A 24584-nucleotide genomic window follows, 5' to 3' on the forward strand; every position below is an offset into this window, starting at 1 on the left:
TGCTTTCCGCAGTGTGTTGAGAGGGGGCTGTGTGTATGTGTAGGGCTAGACTCAGATCAAAGATTTGATTAAAACATCAGAGGGGTTACTCTCTGAATGTCTTACAGTTGATGTTTACTTTCTAAGGAAAGGATATGGGCTTGCACTTCTCTTGTGTGTGAATATTTTGTTTAACACTTAGTGCAGTGCTAACAACCATGTGATAAGTGATTGCCAGATGTAGTATAAATAAATAAATGGACTGGATTCCCTGAAGTTTGGCATTCTTTTTCATTGCCATTTGTTCAGACACAAAGTAAAAGAGACTGGAGCAGACAATGCATTCCTTACTCCCTCCTGGTTCCTTGCCCACCCCAGATTGGTCTCTTTGTTCTCTTAACACATGTAACCCTTTCAGACCTTCCTCTCAGCACCTTAGATTAAAAGAGGGACACAGCCAATAAATAAACAGAAGCAGACTCCATGGAGCACCATATTCAGAGCGATTACAGGTAAAGGAAGGGCTGGTACTTCATGGCGAAAAGTGGTTAAGGGTCCCGTGAACCGGGTGAGAACCATTCCTGCCCGTTACCCACTGTGGAAGTTGTAGTAAGTTAGGAAGCCTCAGTTTCCTAATCAGCAAAATTGGAATTTTATTAAGGTGATCTTGAGGCTCAAATGAGCGAAGTGATGGAAAATGCTGAGGACAGACCTGGCACGTTGTCAACTCGCGGTGCTAGCAGCATTGTGGGTGCTGACAATCCTGATGCCGGTGACCCTGACAATGATGCTGATGATGACACTGGTGACGATGACACTGGTGAGAGCACTTGGTGGCTGACAGCTTGCTGGGCAAACCCCTGAGATTTGCTTCTAGTTTATGTTTCTGGGACGCAGACTTCCTTCAAATATGCTCTTCATTTTTGGAAAACTTAAACCAGCTCTCTAAATTACCCTGAAGACTTGATGTTTTTAATATGGAATCAGATTTGCTGCATTCTGTGCCATAGCCAGACACGTGGTTTTATTACTGAGCTATTTATCCCGGGGTTCTCTCCATGATCCTGAAAGTCACTTTGAGGATGGTTTATGGTTCTATTTCAGGCACCTTGGCACCCTCTCCTTCCACTAATAGCCAATGAATAGATTGTGCCTGTGTTGTGACTTTTGTTTTCTACTCAACAGCCTTTCTCATACTTAGCAAATTTGGCAACGGGGTGGACTTCCATTGTGTGCTACTGGTGCAAAGTTGTCTTGTGTTTTAAGGCACTCCTTTTATACAACGACCTGTCGTCCAGCTAGCAGTCTCATTCCACTGGTCTCTAATGGCTCTCACGGTGAGGTTGTGACATTGACAAAAGGAAGAATTCGCTCCATTAAACAAATACACTGGAGGCTCCATACCTTGTTGGAGTTAAGAATTCAGTCTTTGAACATTGAAGCAAAGTTGACAGACACGACACTGCCCGTCCAATGCTACGCTCATTTTCCATTTATGGGAAACGTAGAGCCCTCCTTTTTTTTTTTTTGAGGCAAAATCTCCCTATACTCTTAACTTGGAGGTATTCTGGGTCTGCAAGAGTCCAACACCAGAGGGCGATATGAATACAACATTTTGACTAATTTTTATTTACAGTTTACTTTGGGTGTGTAAACAACATACGATTATTTTGTGTTCATAACCGTTCATTTTGCTTCACCAGAGTTTTTTTTCTAGGAACTGAAATTTCATTCAGTCTCTCTCCCTCACTTTCGCATTTTTCAAACAACTGAAAGATTAAAAAAAATCATTCATTAGCTGGTATTTACTGAATAGCGACTATATGGAAGATACCATATTAAAGATTTGGAGGAAGTTAGTACAGGAACGGATAAAGATTCACTGAAAAAATCGCTATTGGTCAACTGCTGTGAACAAGCTCTTTGATAGGTACTAGTGGAACTATTAAGATGAAGGAGGATGCTTTTGTCCTCAAGGAACTTACAGTCCATTGTGGGGGGTGGGGAGTGGGGGGAGGGAAATGATCCTGTGCTTCTCTTCTGTCTTTAGAGACCAGTTCACTTACCTCGAATCCTTCCTCCCCTGACCGTCTTTTAAGACTTGGCTCAGAAAAACTACCTCCTTTCTCCCCTCTACCAAGTAGAATTGGCCCTGTCGCTTTTTTAAGGCTCTAACCTTCTTTGTAAAGACACATCACATGTATGAAGAGCATTACAAATGGGTAGATTTTCAATATATGTTTGGGGGGTGGGGGGCGGGGGGCGGGGAATAGCTGGACCCAAATCCTGGAAATAGGAACATATTTCAGTACGTTCCAGTTAAGTGGAGATTGATCTACTTAGGTTGTTTGAAGCAGGATTGTGAAAAATATGCTAGGAAAGAAGATTTAGGTCAGATTGTGAACAGACTTGAATTTCAGGTTACAAAAATCTTGGTTTTGTCCTGTATACATAGAAAAGCATGGAGTCAAGTGCTTGGACAGCATATGCAATGGATTAGAAAGAAGCGGGAAAATGGGGGGAGGGAGACCAGTTAAATCACTCCTTAGGAGATTCTGGCAGTTGGAATTTAACTTTGAGACTGTGGAGCTGACATAAAGTTAGAACCAAGCGTTCTTAGAAACTTACAAATTTATTCCAAGCACGTCTATGTGAAAGTGTGGCATTTTTTGATGACTATAAGTTAATTTTTCTCATAACTTACAATTCAAAGCTCAGAAGGCAGGTTCCCTGTTATGCTTGTATTCATTCATTCATTCAATAGACATCTATTGAACATACTCTCTGTCAGGTCTTTGGGTTGCATTCCAAGCATTTGAGATGAATGAGACAGGATTCCTGCCTTCAAGGAGCTCGCAGTTTAATGGGGGAAATAAAGTTTTGTACAAACTGATATGAGAGCACAAAATGATGACATGATAAGAAATGCCTCCAGGGAAGAGTTACTCTTTCTGAGTATCCAGGTAAAAAAAGCGATATGTAGATGTGTGCAGGTATGTTGGGGATGGCATTTTAGCCTGAGGGATCTACGTGTGTAGTGACATAGGATTGTGAACAGGTATAAAGAAATAATTATAAATTACACTGACCCCAAAGAGCTTTTAATTCTCTAGTAATGGCTCCTCTGTTTAGACAATGTTTTGCTTTTATATCCATTGCAATTCCATTATGTTGGACACTCTTCCCATTGGGGACAGGGTCGTGAAAGACGAGAGAAGACACAGGTTAGGGACTGTGATAACTAGTGCCAGTTATATTCGAGAATCCATTTTTTAGATGATTTAAAAAAATACCAACTGAAAATGGACACTTCAAATCCTGCTCAATGATATCGTTAAATACAGAAGGTGGAAAAACTAAAGAATGTCAATATCAATATACATAAAATCCCATATTGATAATGGTGACATTGTATGTTCATAACTACTAGAAAAAAATGTCAAGTTTAATACAGAAAACTTCTGCTTGCAAATGAACTCTAGGAGTGAGCAAAGTAGTACAAATAAAAATTTGAACCCTTTGAGTTCTTGATAATTTTTTAATTACTCTGTTGGTTATATAGAAAGGTCTGTGGAAAGTGCTATTTTTTCCAAAGTACATCTAAGTCAGGATTAGTGTTTCTTTCTTCGTCCTTTTTTTTTTTTTTTTTTTTTTTAATGGTAAGCACGTTTCTTTGCAGGGCTTAGCAATCTCTCTCCTCCAAAACGGAACAAAAAAGGCCTCCCCTTTTGCTTTATTTGATCAGGCTGATGAAGCCGTATAGAAATGGAAATGTAATATAAGGACTGGGGTGTGGGAAGCTAGTGTTGCTCTCTTCCCTGGCAGAAAAAAAGTGCTCTGGTTTAGCTGTGTGTGTAGGTCTCTTGTGTAGAGCATTTAATTAGCTACAAGTTACAACAAAGACTTTTGAAAGGAGAGTGTATCTGTGGCATGCATGCCTTTATTTTCGTTCGGTGAACAGCCACGTTTCTAACTCCCTTATCAAGAGCTGCATGAACTGCCCTGACTAAATTGGGAACATCGCCACACTGTTTGACAAATAGATTTTTTTGTAAACTGATTTAGCCTTTTCATTGTTTGCATTTCATTATATAGCAGACTCCATGTCACAAAATCGGTATTCATTCAAAATAGAGAATTTAGAGAGAGGATCGTAGCCAGATAAAAAAGATTGCACAGGTCAGGCCTATTAAGCGTAGAATAATAGCAAGTCAGTGATGCAAAGGCTGGTCTTCAGCAGGAAAGAGGCAACCGTTTTGGAGGTCAGGAGTCAGACTCAGGACTGGAGATATGTCAGTGGTCACAGTTACAAGACCATCTGCAGGGAAAATAGAAGGAAGGCATCTGGCTGGATAGACTCTAGAAAAGAAACAGGTTGGTCATGTGTATCTTAAACTTCATCCTTCTGAGGGGCCAGAGATGAGAATTGTAAAGTTAGCTGTGTCTTGGTGTGTTCAGAAACCCTCGTTCATCAGAGCTTGGGGTTCCGTGGCCAATAGAGAAGAGCTAGTTTAGGGAAATGACTTTGAAAAGATGTTGAACACTGAGACTGTGGTTTTATTTATTTATTTTTTTTCACTCTCATTCATTAGCTTGGACCAGTGGGTCTCAAACTTGCGTTAAGATCACCTGGAAGATTTGATAAGACAGATTTTTTGGCTCTGCCCTCAGGGTTTCTCCAGGGGGAGCCTGAGAATTTACAGGAACAGTTTCCAGGTAACAGTGATGTTTCACTTGGAGAACCACTGGTATAGACTCTGTGCCAGTCCCTAGAGAATCAAACATTACCATTTCAAGGAATCTTCTACCAGTTATGTCCACTGGGTAAGCGCCCTTGGCAGCTCTCTCACTTAACCTCCAGTAGAAAGTCCGAAAGATAACCGAAGACAGGTATACAGGAACCTTCTTTGCTAAGTGTTGTTATCAAACAATAGAGCTAGGAATGGATGACAACCTATTCTTGCCCCTTTAGGAACTCTTGCCTCTTTCCCGCAGCCAGACAGCTTTTTACTTCAGTTTAATGAGTCTATAGAGATCATCTTTTGTGCACTTGTCCTAAGAGCTGGGATTATTCATAAAGTTGAACAGGGCACAGTTTTATTCTCAAGAAGCTTATAGTTAAAGGGGAATCAGACAAATAGGAGGAAAATGTCAATAGCATTTAGTGAGTGGAGTTGCTAGAATGCTTGGCTCTCCATACAAGAAGTCTCCTCTGAACCCCCAGAGTGGACTAAGTATTAAGGGTAAGTAAGATTTTGCTAAGCAGACGGAACAGAGAAAAGTAGAGAGGAGTAATAGACAGGTGTGCATGTTCAGGAACCTGTCAGATGTTTGAAAGTTCTAGAATCTTTTATGTATAAGTGAGACATCTTTTTTTTTTTACCTCTCAGGTCTAGAATCTGGTGTCTCCACTCACTACTTCGCCCCCACTCATTCTATCCCCCCCATTATTATTATCAGTTAGAAAAAATCATCCACATTCATTATGAAGCCATTCAAACAAGGCCTAAGAATATAAGGAAGAAGATGAAAAGCAATTTGCCAGTGGTTCTCAAATCTCAACTTTGGCAGCTTATTGAATTTGCCTGGGGAGATTTTAAAAATCCTGATGCTTAAGTTTATAAATGATGGGCCTGGGGATCAGCATTTTTCACATGTTGAAACCACTGATATTGGGACCCTTTGATTTAATCCTCTTAAGAACAATATGAGGTTAAAGTCATCACCATTTTAAGATGAGGAAACTGAGACACAAAGACCAACCCACCAGCCCACGAGTCACCAGCTAAAGAATGGCGAAAGCCAGGCTCAAAGCAGGCAGTGAACCACACCCAGCAACTCTGGTCACCACCTCACTCCTCACATTTCTAAGGTTTTTACTTCAGATCTGGAAGCATGAACCGCTGATGAAACAAGCGAGTATACACTCACTAAAAATGTAACCCAATTTACAGTTTTCTAAATGCTCGAGAGCCACATTCGTGCCTAAATTGGCCCGAGTCGTCAACAGCAGTTTATTTATTTAGTTATTTATTTGTGATTTGTGCAGCTTTATTCCTAAGACTCAGTGCATTGCCACATCAAGTTTACAAAACCAAGACATGAATAGCAAAGTGAATTCCGAGCTCCTTGTTATAACAGTTCTGTGTGTTCATGGTGATGAAACTAGAATTTTAGAGCCAAAAAGAACGATAGCGACCCTCTAGCCCAGCGGTTCTCACATGTGCGCATGTTTTCAGAGTCACCTTGAGGGTTTGTTGAAACGCAGATTGCCCGGCTCCAGCCCATGGTTTCTGATTCAGTAGGTCTGGGTAGGACCCAAGAATGTGTATTTCTAACCAATTGCTATAGCTCCTGCTAGTCTGGAATCCACACTGTGAGAACCACTGCATTGGTCCAATCCCATTCTTCCCAGAAGCCCAATGAAATGAAATGCCAAGTCCAAGGTCACAAGGTCATGGATGACCGAGAAGAACCACTGCTCCTCGTGTCTGTTCTTTCTACCACTTCTCACTTTTCTGGAGGAGATGGGGTAACTTCAGAGATGTTTTTTTACACCCTACCCTAAAATGCAGCTTGACTTTAACTTGAGGGGACATATATTGGCTTTAAAATGCTCTTTAACTCTTTAGAAACATCAGATTGTGGATGAATAGTACAGTCTAGAAAGGGTACTCATTAATACTTTAGGAAATGCCACTTGGGAATTTTTCTTCCTGTCGTCTCTCAAGAAGAGATGAGTGTAGTGACCCAGAAAAATCAAGCTGTTGAGTAAATCATTCAGTTAACTGAGCCCACTCAGGGCTACTTAGGGATATAGATTCATTTAGGAGTATGATTTTACGTATTCAAAACTCTAAACAGTTGTTCTAGAGGTTCTCTCATGGGTGGCAGGGTGGGGAGAGGACAGGGTTTTGCCATCACTGTGCAACAAAATGAATATTGAATAACGCAGTCGATGTTTTCTTCTTATCCACTGGATTAGGAGATCGGAATTCAATAGTAACAATATTCTTTTCCTCATAAGTCAAAAGTTTCATTTAGTGAGTAGTTAATTATGAAAGAGTGAATATATTACCCCCATTAAAGTACTGACAGGATTTCTTCAGAGAAACATTGAAACCCATTTACAAAAAAATCAGGCAGCATGAATGTGACAATTTTGGTCAAAATCAGTAATTTCTTGGGCAAATATTTATTGAGAGCCTAAAATGTCCAGATTACAGTTCTAGTCACAGCAGAGCTGATTAAAGGCTATCAAGATGCTTACTAAATGGAGATAATAGAGACATAGTGCAACCTACCTTGATAGAATCCAGTGAGACCAGTTAGTGCAAAGCATTATGGGACACAGGAGAGAGCCATTGACCCACCTGTGGTCCCCTAGAGGAGGGTCACAGAAGAGGAGACATTTCAGCTAGCCTGGAAGTACTGGACAGGGGCTTCTGTCTACCCTGTGGATTGTGTTGTTAAACATTGTAGCTGACTAAAGAAAGCCAGAATTATAAGGAAAGGAGCACTTTCTTTCCAATACTCCATGATTTATTTATAAAATGTAACTTTCTCCCCCCACCCCACCCCCAGCAAGAGCCCATGAATTAAATCTGGTAAAAATAAATAAAATGTTTACATGTACACTCCCTACCTCTCCAAATATTGATAGGGATTGAATAATTGAATAAGAGTAACTGCTCAATCGATGGAAATGAAGCCATTGGTGGGGCCAAACTGGGAAGCTCTAACCACAGAAAGAACCCATTAAAGCGAATATTGTCTTATTTAATCATCTTTGCTAATAGAGAAAACAAATTGTGGTCATGTTTCCTTCCAAGATCTTCTGAGCAATAATACACCCAAACCCAAGAGCGCCTGGTCCTATCCAATGCAGTCCCCTTCTCCAGCATTCTGGAAAGATACAACACAGAACAGTTCTAAAATGAACCCTGAGGTTTATAAAGCTCTTACATCATACGTCAATCAGGGTTATTTTTTTTTATTATTATTAATGAAGAAATCTTGGAAACATTCCAGGCAAGTCTGGTGATTTTTAAATGAAATTTAAAGTTTTAAAAATTGTTGTTGCTTCTGTTCTAGTGAAGAATGGTTTTGCGCCTCTTAGGTCTCTTGTTCCTTGGTTTAGATATTTGAGAATTAGACACTGGTTGCATTGCTGTGAAACTTGGGGAAAGAAAGTAATCCATGGGAAGCTAAACCACACCTTTCTTAGTGAAATCAGTGAGAGAGAAGGGAAATTGAGACCCCAGGTTCCCTTTTGGTATTTCAAATTCTCACTTGTATGTGTTTATCCTGGGAAACTCCGGCAGGATCTGGTACAGAGCAGGCATGCCAAAGGTGAGCATTTCCTCTATAAGAAAGGAAAAATAGGTGTGTAATGGTAAGGAACAACTTTATTCCACTTTCCTAAAACAAAATAAAATGCAGACTGGTGATGGCTTTTCTGTATTCCTTGGATATCTTTTTAAGAAGATGCAAAAAGATTGATTGGAAATTGCTTGATATTGGGAATTTAAGAAAACAAGAAATTCAGGTCTTGACTTTGTAACATAACAAGCTAATATCTTTGGGCCATCAAATAAATCCTTCAGATGTCAGTTTTATCATCTGTAAAATGGGGACAATAATAATATAGCTTCTACCTGCCCTGCAGGATTGTTGTGAGAAACAAAAGATATGTGTGTAAAACTGGTTTGTTAATGTTAAATTATATCAAAAATATTAGATATTCTACTTATTAATTACAATTAAAAAATTTTTGAAGCAGCCAAGCTTTTCTACCTGGCTTTATTTTAAAAATCTGAACTTTGAAAAATCTTATTCCTTCATTAAATATTACTCCTTTGTTTAGAGTTCTCATTTATTGAAGGATGAATTTATCTGCTTCTTTTCTCACTAATGAAAATTGTCTTTGGCTTACTTAATTTTCGAATTCAAGTGGTCACTGAACTCTAGAAAAAACAACCACGGTCTTTCATTATGTGATGTGCTTTTCTGTAACACAAGGTTTGATTGGAAAAAGCTGGTGATACAAATAGCTGTGTACTTAGTGACAAACTACAGGTGACATAAGAGCCTTCAGGGTTTCAGGGTCCAGTATCATCCTCGTACTCCCCTCCCCCATCACCATTCCTGTTATTTTAATCTACCAGGGGAATGAGAAAGGAATTCTTTGCCTCACTCTGTTTTGCACCCAAAATGTGGTTTTCTAGAAATTTTGGCGGGGGGGGGGGGGTGTTAGTGGGGTGGGCTCTCCCTGATGTGGTGTGTTCTCATCTGTATCTTGCTTTTGGAATGAAACCACCAAACAGAATATATAGGGCTTGGCTAGAGAATTAGAGGCAGTAAAGAGAGGCAGGGAGTGGCCTAAAGATGAGACATTTGTCTCTTTCTGCTGATTCATTCATTCCCTTCTACCTCTCCCATAAGAGGAGAAACCCACCGCCTCTCCAAAAGTATTCAGCATTCAGTGGAACAAATAGGTAAGAGTGAGTGGAAACTAGGGTACCGTAGTACAGCGGTCCTGGGCTTCTTAGTCTTCCTTCTCTTTTGTCTTTTTCTACCAACCTCCCGCCTCTCCATTTACTTTTTATTTCTTTAATCGTCTTACTTTTTAAATTTCCTTATATTACTCTAATAATCCATCTGAATTATATCTTTAAATTTGGCAGACTCCCTTACACTGATTAATAATAAACTGAGTAATAACATTTGCTATTAGTTTATTCATTCATTCTCTCACCCATCACGTACTGACTGTGTTCCTAAACCATCGGCAGGAATAGTTACCAAGTTCCATGCCTGGCCCTGGGGATACTGTCAGATCTGGTGCAGCTCCCCAGGTCACAGCTGAGTAGGCATTAGGGTAGGGAAAGGAGTGACCATTCAATAAAAACTGGATCCTTCAAAGGAGTGATAGTCAAAATGTGCTTAGGAAAGGGCAACTAAGTAGCTGGGGAAAAGAAGAGAATTTATCTCTTATTCGTTCCCAATTCTCTTTTAATAGGTGACTCATTTTATCTTTCTAGGCTTTTGGAGAAGGCAGAGGACAATTTGGTATACACTTGGATATTAATCTCTTGGGATCAGACATCCCTTGGCTCTTACTTGGGACCTTTTTCCTGGGAGGGCTCAGCTCTCAGCTTGAGTTTGATGCACTGGTACATTGTCAACCATTGTGAGATTAACATTCTTACTGTATTTCCCTGAAAATAAGACCAGGTCTTATATTAATTTTTTCTCCAAAAGATGCATTAGGGTGTATTTTCAGGGGATGTCTTATTTTTTCATGTACAACCATCTACATTTATTCAAATACAGTCATGTCATCTTCTTCTGGAACATTGTCATAACGTACTAAGTGCGCCCATCTGACGATCTTAACTGGCGCTTATTTTCAGGGGAACTCAGTAGCTTGTTATTGAGTAAGCACTGGAAAGGGGTGAAATGCAGTCTTTTCTAATACGAGCTTTTGTGCTACCTGGGTGTGTCACCTGGGTCAAGGCTCTTAACCACTCTGAGCCTGTTTTCCTCACCTGTAAGGTAACCAGGTTGGATTTCCATTCCCCACGGTCTTCTCCTGCCTGTAATCCATGTAGCCCAGACTTTCTGTGCTGCCATAGATGACTGATCATTCAACGTAACAACAGCGAAGCCTTGAGAAGAAATTAAATTCTTGGGATATCTGATCAGAGTTGCTCCTGGGTGAATGAGCTTGTGCGTGGGATAGTAATAAAATCAATAGCATTCTTGACTGAACGGCCGGGGAGAGAGATGTAGGAGAAGTGTCTTAAAAGAAGAGAAAAGAAGTATGAACGATTTCTCTCGCCACTTTTTTCTGGTAGACAATGTACAATCGAATGCTCTGGACATTCAACAGAATCCCTTCAGTTTGCCAAGTCTGTGTTCCTCACACTCTCATGCCCAAAACCTGATGGTAGCGTTAGGCGGACATCTTTTATTTTTTTCCTGTTATTACATTGAGCCAATAGGTATGTGGCAGTATGCTAGCAAGCCATTCTCATCATCTTGTGGTAAAAGTTTGGGGCATTTTCCTTGGGGAAATACTTGCACTGCATTTTCCTTTCTATATTAAGTCCCTTGAACTCTTAGTCCAAGATGAAGGCCAAATGAATGGACAGTACCATTCTCTTATGTCTCCTCTTGCATTTAATGAGATTTAAAAATAATATGGTTAACGCTGACAGAAGGCTCACTCGGTGTAAGATGACAGTAAAATGTATTATCCAAACTGAGGCACTATTGAGAGTATAGGGAGGAAGTATGGTAAATTATTAGGCTAGGACAATTGGCATAAGTCAGAATGTCCTTAACTCACTGGGTCACGTGGTCCCCTCAAGTAGGACCAGACTGCTAAAATGGCGTAACTCAATCTCCATGACAGTTTTACAAAGTCGTTATTGTGGTTATTCCCATTTAATAGAGGAGGAAACTGAGATTTAGATGAGTGGTGACTCTATTCCAAAGCCTCATTCCTCAGAATCAGAACCTGAGTCTAAGTAAGGCATGTCTCCATAATAGGCTATTACCCCTTTACTAGAAGACCTCTACAGTTTCCTGCTTTCTGCCAGGCATGACAAACACACACCTCTAATTAATCCCCTTTGGTTGGGGGAAGTAGATTTTTATCAACTATATTCATTTATAAAAAGGGAACTTTGAAGTGAGTCAGAGAATTCTAACATCAAAAAAATGCAATAACCTCTTTCAGCCTGTTTATATGGACACCAGATGCTAAATATCTCACTTTTTTCTTTACTGGTCCTTTGAAAATTTGGACCAAAGGGTTAAAGGAAGCAAATGCAAAAGAACTTTCAAATAGTGTCGAACATTTACATACATTGGGACCAAAAATACTTTGTGCTTTTTGATGTTTCATGGATGTACATTTTTTTGCTTCAAATGTCTGTTGAATGGGATGGTTAATGTGGATAATTTGATCAGTTTACTGGTATCAAAGCGAGTATTGCCTATTCTGAAATCTGTCATATGGTGTCATTTCCTCCTTCTTCTCTGTCTCCACTACTCCCCCCACTTTCCCCTCAGAGCTAAGCCACCCTTTATTTTGGACAAGACTATCACACACATGATTGAGTCAACAATTTATGGCTTTTAAAAATAGGGATTTTGTCCTCTCTTAGGTTTATTGTTTATCATAATCATCTTTCAAGTGAAAAGGCTAATTTACTCTTTCTATAGGAATATTTTAAGCTTGATTATCATAATATTACAGCTGCCTGAAAAGGTCTAAAACGGGACACTGACCTTGAATGTTTTCTGCATTTAGCTCATGGTGCTTAACATTCAGGAAAGAATATAACTGCAACTCATTTATTAATGTGTAATCTCAAAATGTTAACGATTGCTCTGTAAATACATGCCATGCAGATCACAGAAAGCTTGTAGGATACTATAAAATGCATTGGGTATTTTGCCATGGTAAGTATATTGGAAATACAGCATAACTGAAGTCAGTTTTCCCATTGGAGCTACTGTAGTTTATAATTTAATTTTTACTGACATTTTACCATGTATATTATTAGCTTGACAAAATGAAAGTGAAATAATCCTGCATTAATTAAACAGAAACTGGGTTGCCTCTATTAGTTTCTCTGTCTTCCTTTGATTGTTCCAACCCCCCTCCATCCCCACTCTTTCACAAACACACTGGGAAAGAGTTTGGTGTGTTACTGAGGTGATGTAATTGCCCCCCAGAGAATGGGCCTTTTTTTTTTTTTTTAACATGGACTCAGTAATTTGGGAATGGGATGGATTTACAGGACAAGTGGTTTGTCAAAAGGAAAGGATTTTATTAGTGCTTCTGTGGAAGTGATCATTTTCAGTCGAAATGATTGCTTCTTGCCAATCGAGACAATAATTTAAATATCAAAGCCTGTGCCCTAGAAATGAAAAGCAACAGAAAATGAGGTATGATGAATTGATAGAGGTTTGGTGGAAATATAGAGTAAAGTAGGCATACTGACTTCGCAAGATGGCTTCGTGATCTCAGTGGGAAAATTGTGTTAAGCAGGTTTCCAGCATAAAAGAAATCCCAAGGCCCAGAGGAGGAAACTAGAGACAGATCAGTGAGGTGACCTGTTCAAGGCCACACAACTCATGACGGGGCAGAAGGGAGTTTGGGCTTCGGGCTTCCTGCTTGTCCTCTAAGCATTTTTCCAGGGATGCTCATTGTGGTTTTTCTTTTGGTGTTAAAGTTAGGAGTTTATAACAGTCTAGGTTTGCTTTTTGTAGCATTGGTATGTGACAACACCTGCGCTATATGAAAGACAGCAGGAAAGAGCGTTCAAAAAGCTAAACAGCTTTTCAAAGGTTTTATGATCTGGGGGAAAGATCTGCAAAGGTAGATTATGAGGCACTCCGAAAAAAATCTATAAATTTGCGATGCCTCATTGGGTTTTAAATATTTAACAAATGGCAACTGTGCAATACAAAAATCAAAATTTGCTTCAAACATAGGGCAGCGACTATATGCATGTTAATTCAGGTTAGTCCTGTTAATTTTCAGAAAAGGAAAGTGGGACCTAGAAATAGCTGTTAATATGCAATAATGATAGCAAGACTGAAGGGGTTCTCATCACCTTCTAGCAACAGAAGTATGCATTAGTAGAATGTTTTAGGAAATGATTCTCATTAAAATACAGTAAAAATGCTGGTATAGACACCAGGGATCTATCTACCTTTTGTTTCCACTTCGGTTTTGTTTATTACCATTCCTTGTTTCAAATGGGAATGAAATACATTTTCTGCCTGGTGTCCCTGTGTCATTTGGGGCCTGAGAATGCGGTTGCTTGGGTTGTGGGACTACATTGCTTAAAGAACATGTTGACACTATGATTGGACACCGGGCCTGATGCATAATAGACTGATATTAACTAATTTATTAATATTCTTTGTGAAACAATCCGAAGAGGTCCTTTTGTTTGGTTCCATGTATCCTGCTTTGGGTAGACTCCTTGTGGTAAGATTGTGAAGTGTTAGCAAAATGTGTTATTCTAGGCTGTTACCTATTTATTTCATTCCCCACCCCCCAAATCCTTTACGTTGCGACTCTTAACGGTTTATGCCCAATATTGCTCATGCTGTGTATATTTCCTGTGATTATCCACTCTTTCCTCCTTCAAGATGAGAAAACTCTATCACTAGGGAAGATGCTTGAAATGACTAAGCTATGTGTTTAGAAAATATTCTGGAGGCTATCTCACAAGTTTAGGGCCATAGAGATCATTTTGAATTTCAAATTGGTTAAACTGGATTCAAGACAGTAGGTGTAATCTTAGGTCCTGGACTTGTAGAGGTGACATATTGATCCCAAGGGGAAAACAGAGAGCTCTGAAAACCTAGTGCACTTCTGGTCATTCGGAAAGCAGCTAGCTTAGTGGACACTGCACCTTGCATAGATGAAATATGGTTCCTGAGAGATCAATGGGAACTACACTGGGGACGCTTGTACATGGATCTCTGTGAGCACAGAAAAAAGACGTACACATGAATATGAGTCTAACCATGTTAAAAATCTATATATACTAACAAAATCAAATGGTTCATAATGGGTCAAATAAGTACCCAAAGGGCATAAGAAAATTCCGGGAAATAAAAGATAACTCCTGTGAAACGTGGTGACTTAAGGTCCATCGGTAAATAATTGACGACAAATCTTGTCTTTAAAAAGCCATTTCGACGGAGTAATAAACAGGTTCTGTCACAGCATGAAAATGCAAAGAAACTGACGACAGTACAGGATTCTGCACAGGTGCAGAATCTGAATGCGTCGATCCATTAAATAATTTATGATTTTTTTTAAGTAGGTTTCTGGATAAAATAAGAAGAAAACTTTTTTTTTTGGGGGTAAATCTTTTAAAAATATGTAACAATTGGATCCATTCAGTACCCAGAAGATTTCAGTTTATCCAGAAGTCAAGATAGTAATCTGAATCAAAGATATTTTAAAAACTGTCTTTATAATGCAGTATATAATGCAGTATTAGCTTTCATATTTCTTTTATTGTATTTCAGAAAAATCATGTTTCTTTTTCAAATACCTTTTCATTTATTTTTTAATTACAAAGTGATTCCATGTCTCATTTTAGATTGAATAGGCAAATCTTTCCCCCCACCCCCTTGGTATCTGCAGAATGCTTGGATATTCTACATCTCAAAGCTCTTTTAATTCACTACTCACAACCAAATTTACATCTTAATTGCAGAGTTCACATTTAACAATATAGACAGCATAATGCTACTAGTAATTAAGCTTTTACTACCTGCTTTTATACAGTATTTTCAGGCAGTTTTTGCTATGTGAGTTCCCCTCTAGAAACTTGTATGTATTTAAACCACAAATAAAAGGGTTCAGGCCTGTATCTTAGCTATGACTAAATACATGGTAGAAAAATTGCTTTTTTTCAGTGGGGGCACCAAATGATGTCTGTCATTTTTATATTCTGAATTTTAATGTGGTTGTTCTATTTTTGCGTTGTGGGTTTTTTTTGTTTTTTTTTTGAAGACCTAGCAAATTTGAGAGCATTGAGAAAAAGAGTCAAGTTCTGATTTAGTGAATTTAACACACACTGACTATCTGAATTAATTTATTTTAATTTCAAAGATTGTACTATTTATGTCATGTAAGACATTTGATACAAAAGGTTGGTAAGCAGTAGCACTGAATTATATCAAAATTGTGAGACTTCGACTCTCCATAAGGTAGCAGTCATCTCTTTGCCATAAATAGTTGGTATTTATTCCAAGTACATTTGCTAGTCTAAAAAATCCTGTATTTTAAAATAGCACCTAACAAAACTCTTTGTCACATGGAAACTGAAAACACGTATATACTATTGGAGGAAAAAACACCTTCCTCTTCTTATATTCTCTGAAAAAGATACTTTGTATTGAAAATTCTTAGTTTTGTAAATCTTCTTATGTTTGAAGCTAGTCCTTATAATGATCAGACTGTGTGATGATTTCCAAAATATTTCTGAGCTGATTTTTTAAAGTATTCAGGGTATATTATGTATAGGAACAAATATGTAAAAAGCATTTTATTAGAAAGCTGATCTTTTGGGTAAAATCATATATATTTGTATATGTCTTCTAGTTTGGAAGCTTGTATTGAAATAAGTATATGAGTAAGAACACTTGGAGTGCACTATTTTGTGATGCTCTCCCTACCATAAAAAATAAAAAATAAATAAAAAAATGCAGCCTTTATTTTGTCAAAATGCTCTGAGATGGATTTTAGGTATCATTTACCCTACAGTTCTCAGTCTCCCATCCCTGAAAGTGGAAAAGCCAATTTGTCCTGCAGTTTTGAAAAGCTATGCATCGTATATCTATAGGTAGGGAGACAGCAGCAGGTAAAGAAATGTTTACACCGATAATTTAAATAGGCATGCTCTCAAAATTGTCGCCAGGCACTATTTCCCCGCTCTGTACTTGTGAAACACTGAATTCCTCCTCCAAGATGAGATCCCCATTCCCCTGCCCCAACCATATAGAAGAATGTCTTTGATTCTTTAAACTGCCCCGTCTACATCAGGAAAACAGGCAAAGGCACGATGACAAATGCACGAGAAAGTACAGCGCTCAATAAGCCGCAGCCCCCAGTGGAGCAGGACACACACAACCGCAGGACAAACTTCATTCTCTACCTTCCCGCAGAGTCCTTTCCCAAATTAACTGAGAGTCTGCGTGAGTTCTTCTTGTCAAGGCAAAACAGACCTTACGTAGGAGAGAAACCCAGTGCCTCCAGTGCTTAGAGAGTTAAGTTAGTTATGTTTCTTTGGTAGCTTCCCAGAAAAAAAAAAAAAAAAAAAAGAGAGAGAGAGAGAGAAAAAGAAGAAAGGAAAGGAAAGGAAAAAGAAAAGAAAGGAAAGCAGAAGCACAGGATCCACGGACTGCGTTTCTACCCCTGGTCTTGGCTCTCCTTTCCTCTCCCACTCTGTTTTCACCCCTCGCTCGTCTGCACCCGTCCTACCTGCCTGGCTGCGTTGCTCGGTGCAGCCTCCCGTCGCCTCCCTCCTGATTGGGCAGACGCCCCCCAATCGGCTGCGCGGCTGGGCCAGTGGGACTGCATATGTAAAGCCCTACTTCATATTAATAAGCTCCAATCGGGGCTTTAAGTCCTTGATTAGGAGAGTGTGAGAGCTTTGGTCCCAACTGGCCGTGCCTATAGGCTTGTCACTAGGAGAACATTTGTGTTAATTGCACTGTGCTCTGTCAAGGAAACTTTGATTTATAGCTGGGGTGCATACATAATGGTTGCCGGTCGCACATGGATTCGGTAGAACTTTGCCTCCCTGAATCTTTTTCCCTGCACTACGAGGAAGAGTAGGTACCTTTTTCTTTCCTTTTTAAAACTCGGCGTGGGGGTGCGTGTGTCTCAGTGTGTGTGTGTGTGTGTGTGTGTGTGTGTGGAGGGGGGTGGACGGAATGTCTCTTTGCACACTGATTCAGGTAATGCCCTGGGTGTTTTGTGTGCACAGGGCTTATTTGCGTCTGTCTGGTGCCTTTTGTGTGGAGCGTGATCTCCTAATTCAGTAAGTCGAGAATTGTTCTGACTACAATATTACCTTTGAGGCAAAGCTCAGTGACTGTCCGTAAAACAGCTGTGTGACAGTCACTTCTTATTCAGGTGCTAAGAATAGGCTCTTGGCACAAATGCTTAGTGAACTGTTAAAATGCATCTTTTACTAGGACCCATTTTCCCAAGGAAAGATGTTTTAAAATACAATATTCAAAATGATTTATACTATGGAGTGCTTCTTATGGATTTGCAGTTTGACAGATATTTTCAGCGCCCTGTCATTTCTTACCCGGCAGAGTTAGGGGCAAAATTGCACATTTACTAATTCTCCTTCAGAAAACAATTTAAAAACTAGCCCTTTGCAGTTCAGGGCTAGAATAATGTTATTTGCATGGTTAGCGTTAAGTCAGCACTTAACTGACAAATCAGTCCATTAAGTAACATGAGATTTTCACACATTATTAATATTTAAGGGAGAAAAAAAAGCCCTAAAGAAACAGTAGTGACTTTTAAAATTTCCCCTTGAATAGACACTGTTGAGATTGTGAATTTGTTTCGTGATTCACGTCCAGATAATATAGAAAAGTAGTTTTGTTCTTACATGCAGTTTAATTTGTATTTATGAACAATTTATGCCCGTGGATCTATATATTCGGGTTAGTAAAGGTGGGGGAGACAGGGGGTTGCGTGAAGTAAATTAGGCATTCCTGTATAAATGAGTAGGTCATAAACTTAATTTCAACCCACTGTTAAGATAAAATATTAGTATGTCACTGGAGCTGTCACTGGTCCATCTTTCTGTTGAGTCAGTCATATTGCTTTGCTTTCAGATTACATTAATATCAACTGTTATAATAATTCTGAAAAGAGTGCTCTTGGCAAACATTTCTCTCTATAGATTGTGGAGAAAATATAAAACTGTAGAAGATGAGGCAGTGCATTATAGGGAAGTGTCCACTAGCTGTCCTTAGTGATTGCATATTGCATTGCTTTGTAATTAAGTAAGAGATGAAAGTGACTTGCAGCCTGAGTGGGTGTGTGTGTGCGTGTGTGTGTATGCTCACACACATACACACTCACCTACACACTCACGCAGAGGATATTAGCCAAGAGGTAGACTTAGGAGGAGCTGAAAGGTTGGAAGGCTGTGCTTACATCAGTTGGAAACACTCGAGAAACAAGCTTAAACTGTGTGAAAATAAAAATGAAAAATAAACAAAAGTAGGACTGCGCACTCCAATGTAGGGTGAAGGTTAGAGGACCAGGGACTGGAGAATTGGAGAGTTTAAAATGTCTTCATGTCAGGAAGAACACATTATCCAAACTCACCCACGTTCTGAACTTTTCTCTCTTAAATAAAGAAACAAAAGAAACTTTAAAAATCCCCTAGAGGCGTCTTTTTAAAGTAGTTTCCTTGAATTTAACTTTTATAGCTAATTTGAATAATTAGTTTAGATAAGCCTCTTAAAGCAGATGCATTTAAATGAAATCAGGGCACATGTCCTTTTGGCTTTGGCGCAAGATTCAAACTAGCTTTCTTTTGGGCTCAATTAAAAGTCATCTTTAAAAAAAAATACAGATTTATGGTCTGGATGCAGTTCTGATGGTTACGTGGTTCACTGGACAGACAGAAAGATCTAATGCTAAGCAACGCATCTGCCTCTCTGTCTCAATTAATAAACCCTAGAATTTATACATGCTATTAATATTCATAGTAATTGTACTGGGTTAAACCCCATCACGTGAGTGTATACATAGAAATGAAACCAGTTATGCAGTTTCACAGGAAAATATTGGACAATTTCTGCTTCGGAGGCGATTAAAAAAAGGTTCGTACAATTTATTGACCACCATTAGAAGAGCCTAAAATATTAACCTATAACTATGTATTTTTTTTTTTTTTAATTTAGGAAATGGGCCAGCACATTAAAGAACATAATACTGGAAAGCTTGTTTCACATTTAATAGCAGTAATAACTGATAGCATAAATAGATGAAAATAATATATCTGCTCATTTTGACATACGTGTCAGTCTAATCATGCTAAATGAGTGTTCTCATCACATGAATCCCTTTCAACCTCTGATTAAAATGTAACATTGACTACAGGATTATAGAGCGGACTTAATTTTACTGACTGTTTTAACAGTTGTCACAGCTGTTGGAAGAAGGAAAGGCAATTGAAACACTCCAAAACAGGCAAGACAGGAGGGAATAGTTCAGTACATTTCAGCTTGGTCACTGAAATCCAGACACTGACAATTAAACAAATTTGGGTTTTCAGAATGCTGTTTGGAGCTATGTAAGTTTTATTTTGTATGGTCCACTTTTTCTGTTTCAGGGTTTTGGTTATTTTTTTTTTCTCTGCCTCATCTCTCCTTATTAGAAGCTAAAGTAAATTGAAATATAACTGTCCAAAAGTGATACTGTAATGTCAAAATCTATGGGATTAAAAAATAGACAGGAAGGAAAAATGTATACTGTAACAACAACAGAAAGCCTAAATCAGAGTGGATGCAATTTTTTTTTTTAAAGATAAGAGCTTGCCTAAGCCACTATAGGTGTGATATTATTTGAGAACTATGAGCAGACACTTTATTTTTCTAAGAAATACTTAAACTCCAGACTTGGAGCTCATGTTACTTTTCTTCCTGATTCTCCTCTATAAATCTGTTGAAAACACCTGCCGCCTTAAAGATAGGTGGTATAGGTGGGGTTTTCAGATGATTTCTTTGTAAATTGCTGTAAGTGACAACCAGCTGTAGAGTCTTGTAATCTTGCCCATCACCTTACTAAAGCGAACAGATTAATTTTATTTTTCTGAAAATTAAATAACCGCTGTACATATTCCAGACCATATATTGTTGAAATAGCCAGACAGTGTGTATTATGTAACATACAATTTTTCTCCTTAGAGTAAGCAAAAAAAAAAAAAAAAAAGTGGTCCTGAGTTAATGGAATAAAGGCTGAATGGGAGTGGTGAATAAATGTGGTGGGGACACGTTTCCCGGGCCCTTTGTGTCAGTGTATTTATGTATCACCCTGCACATTGGGTGGTAAGTTTAGAAATCCTCCTTTTATGGAAAGGGCTAGCAAACAGCTTTCCATTGCCTGGGCAGAGGCGAGGGTGATGGTGTTGGTTGGTCCTTACAGTGATGGTTTCTCATCTTAATGTGTTTATGGCACTGCTGCCTTATTTACTGAGCCTAGCGTGTTGCAGCGGTAATTAACCCATGTTATTAGCAAAACCCTTGTGGATATCCATTAATTCTCTTGCATGGATGATCATTTTTCCAGTGTTTTCTCTCCAATAAGGTATCATTGTTCTTTTTTTTTTTTTAATTCTAAATTGACGGCCTTTGATATATTTCTTTGATTTAATCTGACCTGTAATATATATTGGCCATCTGATACAGAATGCTATTGTAATTCAGCTTTAAAAAAATGCTAATAGGAGCTGTAGGAAATTATTTTTGTTGTTCTTTTCAAAGTAAAAAAAAAAAAAGACAAGAAATTAAGGTTTAAGAAACAAATCATATAGGAAAATCAGTTTTAACTCCAAATTTTCCAGATCTTAGAATTTATGATAATTTGTGTCTTTAAGGTCTTTGAATCAGATATTTACTTAGTTAATAATACTTTAGGCATTTTTGTAAAATATTGAGCCAGCAGAAAAATACTGGTGCTTCCTGCGCTGGAAAAAGATAAGGACCATCTCATTAGCCAGGCCATACTTTTGCAATTAATTTTAGGTACATGGTGCTATTCATCAAAAAGGGCAGGTAACTTCTCTATGAGTCTATTTAACAATACTTTCACAAGACCTCACGCCTGCCAGAACTACAGACAAAGAAGAGACGTTTCTTTGGGAAGGTAGGCATAATGCCCAATCTCACGTCCGTATCACTTGGGAAAGATTCCTCAACATTTGTTTCAGCCTAGTGACTAAACAAAATATTTCTTTGTGTTACTTCTAAAGCGCTAGGGAGCACGGAAGGTTTTGCTTATATTATTTCATTAAGTAAATTGAACGCTGGACTTCTGGTGGATACTTTTGTTATACAAGGGGCAATTAATAGCAATTGTTTCAATTAATTAATATCAAAGGAACTTTTTAGAATCACCTGCCAAGCATTGAGAAATAAAGGAAGAGCATCTGAGTTATCTCAGTAGAACTTTAAAGTCCTGCAGCCGATAAGCTTTGCCCTGAATTTTGCTTCGTAGCACATTCATGGAAGAGAGGCATAATAAAGTGTTGATCTGTTATAAGTGCATATGAGCTCCGGCCCTAGCCAGCTCTCTGGAGAAAAATCTTTGATTACACTGGCCCAGTTTGTTCAGTTTTTATCTCTTTTACATCCACTGGCCTTGTATTAAATTGTCATTGTCCTAACAGGAGATAGAAATGAATTGCAGCCCTCCGCATTCTCTGACAGTGAAATATTTAGGTTCTTTTTCTGCAATCATACTTATGTGTGTATTTGATAGTGCAGGGGTGAACCAAGCAGCTCTGCCGCTTGACCGTCTTCTTATTGCATTTTGTATGTTTTGCTGTTGATTATTATTTTCATAGCCATGTGTATATGAATAGACATGGTCTAGACCAGTATAAATAAATAAATACTCCTATGGTGCTTTAAAATCCAATCCAGCCGATGGAAGACACACACGTGTATGTTTGTGTGTGTGTAGAGTATGCATGTGAAATACGCAGATAGATGGGAAGAGGTATATATGTAGAATATAATTAGGCTGCTAAGATTGTTCATGTGTTTTTATCTAATAAAGTGGAGCTAAAGTATGTTTTCTAATTACTTAGCTGCCAATTAAATTTGCCAGGCATGATTTTAACCTGGAATTAGGATTTCAGGTACTTATCAGGTCTGATTTTAAACTCAATTGTTAAACTACCATGTAAAAGACAGGTTAACAGGTAACTTAATGAGTAAATTTGTTTCTGATTTTATACATTTGTAATTTGTATTATTCCTAAATCCAATATCTAGTAGTCATAATTAATTTGTAAAATAGGAAATAAGCAACTAATATTAAATACATAATTTAATGGTTTGGGCCCATAGCCAATAAATAGTTTGGAATTAGCTCTTGGCTACATTCTCTTCTTCTCCAATTGGGCCTGACAAATATATCTTAATGTAAACATGACAGCTTTCAAATAAATGCAAAATATGAATTTCATTTATCTGCACTATATAAATATATCATTTGCTTTTTTTTTGCTAAAAGCAAATATAGAAAATCAATAAGTATTCTATTTGCATAAAGTACATCATACATTTCAGAATTTTCTAGTTTTTTTCCAAGAGATAATTTTAGAAATCTGTGATTTGCTAAGTAAACCTGAATGCAGAGAGAAAATTCTCTTTCTGTTCTAGTTCTTGTTCTAATTCATACTCTTGTTTGAATTCCTAGATTCATTTCTTACCTTTCTTTCTTTGTATAGCACTTTAACAAATTTAATGTTTCTGTGTTTGAAAAAAAAAGAAAAAAAAAAGTCCTGCTGTTACGTTTTGCCAATCCATCAGATCAAAGTTAGTTTCTTTATTACCTAAGGTTGATGATAAATGACAGTTTTCTGCCTTTTGAAGGATTTGCCTGGCATCTTTTTCTTGTTTCAAGTTCATTTTAGACTTATACTTTCTCAGGTGTAGGAAACCTCAGCTAATAAGAACAATTCCATTCGGAGTTTTAGCAAACACGTCTTTCCTCTCTGCTTTTCCTTAGAGAAGTGCCAGACGTTTCTTTTTCTCTGATTTGGTATTTCTCTCTGTTTTTCCAAATGTGTTTCCTAGTCAATTATACAAAACCCCTGGACTGAGAAGATTTAGATTTTGTGTTGTGTTTGTGTGTGGTCTGTTTTTAAAATATTTTTAAATGTTTGGAGGAAACTTGCTTTTTATGTTTTGATTTCTTCAAATGTTATGCCATTTTAATTTATGGCAATGCATGTATATTTGGAAGATAACTCACTAAGGCAAAGAAAGTAAAAGGTACAGTTTTAAATAAATTGGCTTCTTACTGGTCAATTAAAGTCCATTTCAATATACTGGGATAGATCTACATGTGTATTTGAATATAGACATATAACATCCAGCACTAGCCATTAGAAATATAACCTATGGCTGTATATGGAATTCTTTCACACAATATAATGAATGAAAACACTGGCTTCTGGCATTTAAAAATCTATAAATGTTTATTTACAGTGTTGAATTCATGGAAAGCCTACCTGAGATTGGATTACATTGGTAACAAAAAAGTACATTTATATTTTAATTAGGAAAGACAGTCTTTGTCATATGCATTCTTCTGTGCCTTCTCGTATTGCTTTGAGTGCAACAAAATTGCATATATACTTTTCATCATTTTGATTGGAAGTGCACATTACGTGTAATATGCTTTGGCAGTACTTACGTAGCCAAAGAAAACAAATTAATATTGGGCATACTGTGGGCTGTCAGGCACATCACAGACATGTCAATTTGACTTTGCTTCATCATACACCTTCTCCGCAAACAGTTGGTTAAGATGGTGCTAAATAAAGGGGAAGCTACCAATAAATTCTCATATTATCGCAGAGATTGATGGCTACTAGAAGTGTAATGAAAAGCAGCGTGCTTGCTTACTTCTCTTGAAAACTCTCACTGTGGGAGTATAGATAACACAGATAAAAATGAGGCTTTTTTAAAGAGTATAACTTAAGCTTGTTCAAATCATTCTACTGTATTGGAAGTAATAATGGGATTTATTTTTTAAAAAAGTCTGACATGGTGAACCTCAGGTGTTCTTACGTGTGAAGGAAAGGAAGACTTTAGGAAGTGAAGTGTTACAAGGAGTTCTGGCAATCCACTTTGAACAAGAGGCATCTCTTTTTTGTTGTACTTTAAATACTGAGCAAGGGGAAAAAAAGCATCTGTGCTTTCTTCTTGTATGGCTTATTCAATATGCAAAATGTGAAGTTTAAAAATGTATATCGAGAACTCATGCACAGAAAATTAGGCAGAGG

The 24584-nt window shown here is 38.0% G+C and overlaps 1 protein-coding gene across 13 annotated transcripts in view; it reads left to right on the top strand.

Annotated features, from left to right (window-relative positions):
• ESRRG (estrogen related receptor gamma) overlaps positions 1–24584 on the top strand; it is a 549788-nt gene that overhangs the window by 327611 nt on the left and 197593 nt on the right. The window contains exon 1 of one of the 13 annotated variants that reach the window (XM_019743203.3): positions 17153–17361. The exons of the other annotated variants lie outside the window; for them this stretch is intronic. Within the exon in view, the coding sequence (XP_019598762.1) occupies positions 17306–17361 (56 nt within the window). The 5' untranslated portion in view covers positions 17153–17305. Of the gene's footprint in view, positions 1–17152; positions 17362–24584 lie in introns of those variants that run through there. 13 annotated transcript variants of the gene reach the window in all.

This window comes from Rhinolophus sinicus, chromosome 6 (genome assembly GCF_057876585.1).
Source record: "Rhinolophus sinicus isolate RSI-liver-muscle chromosome 6, RSI-T2T, whole genome shotgun sequence".
Taxonomy (NCBI): domain Eukaryota; kingdom Metazoa; phylum Chordata; class Mammalia; order Chiroptera; family Rhinolophidae; genus Rhinolophus; species Rhinolophus sinicus.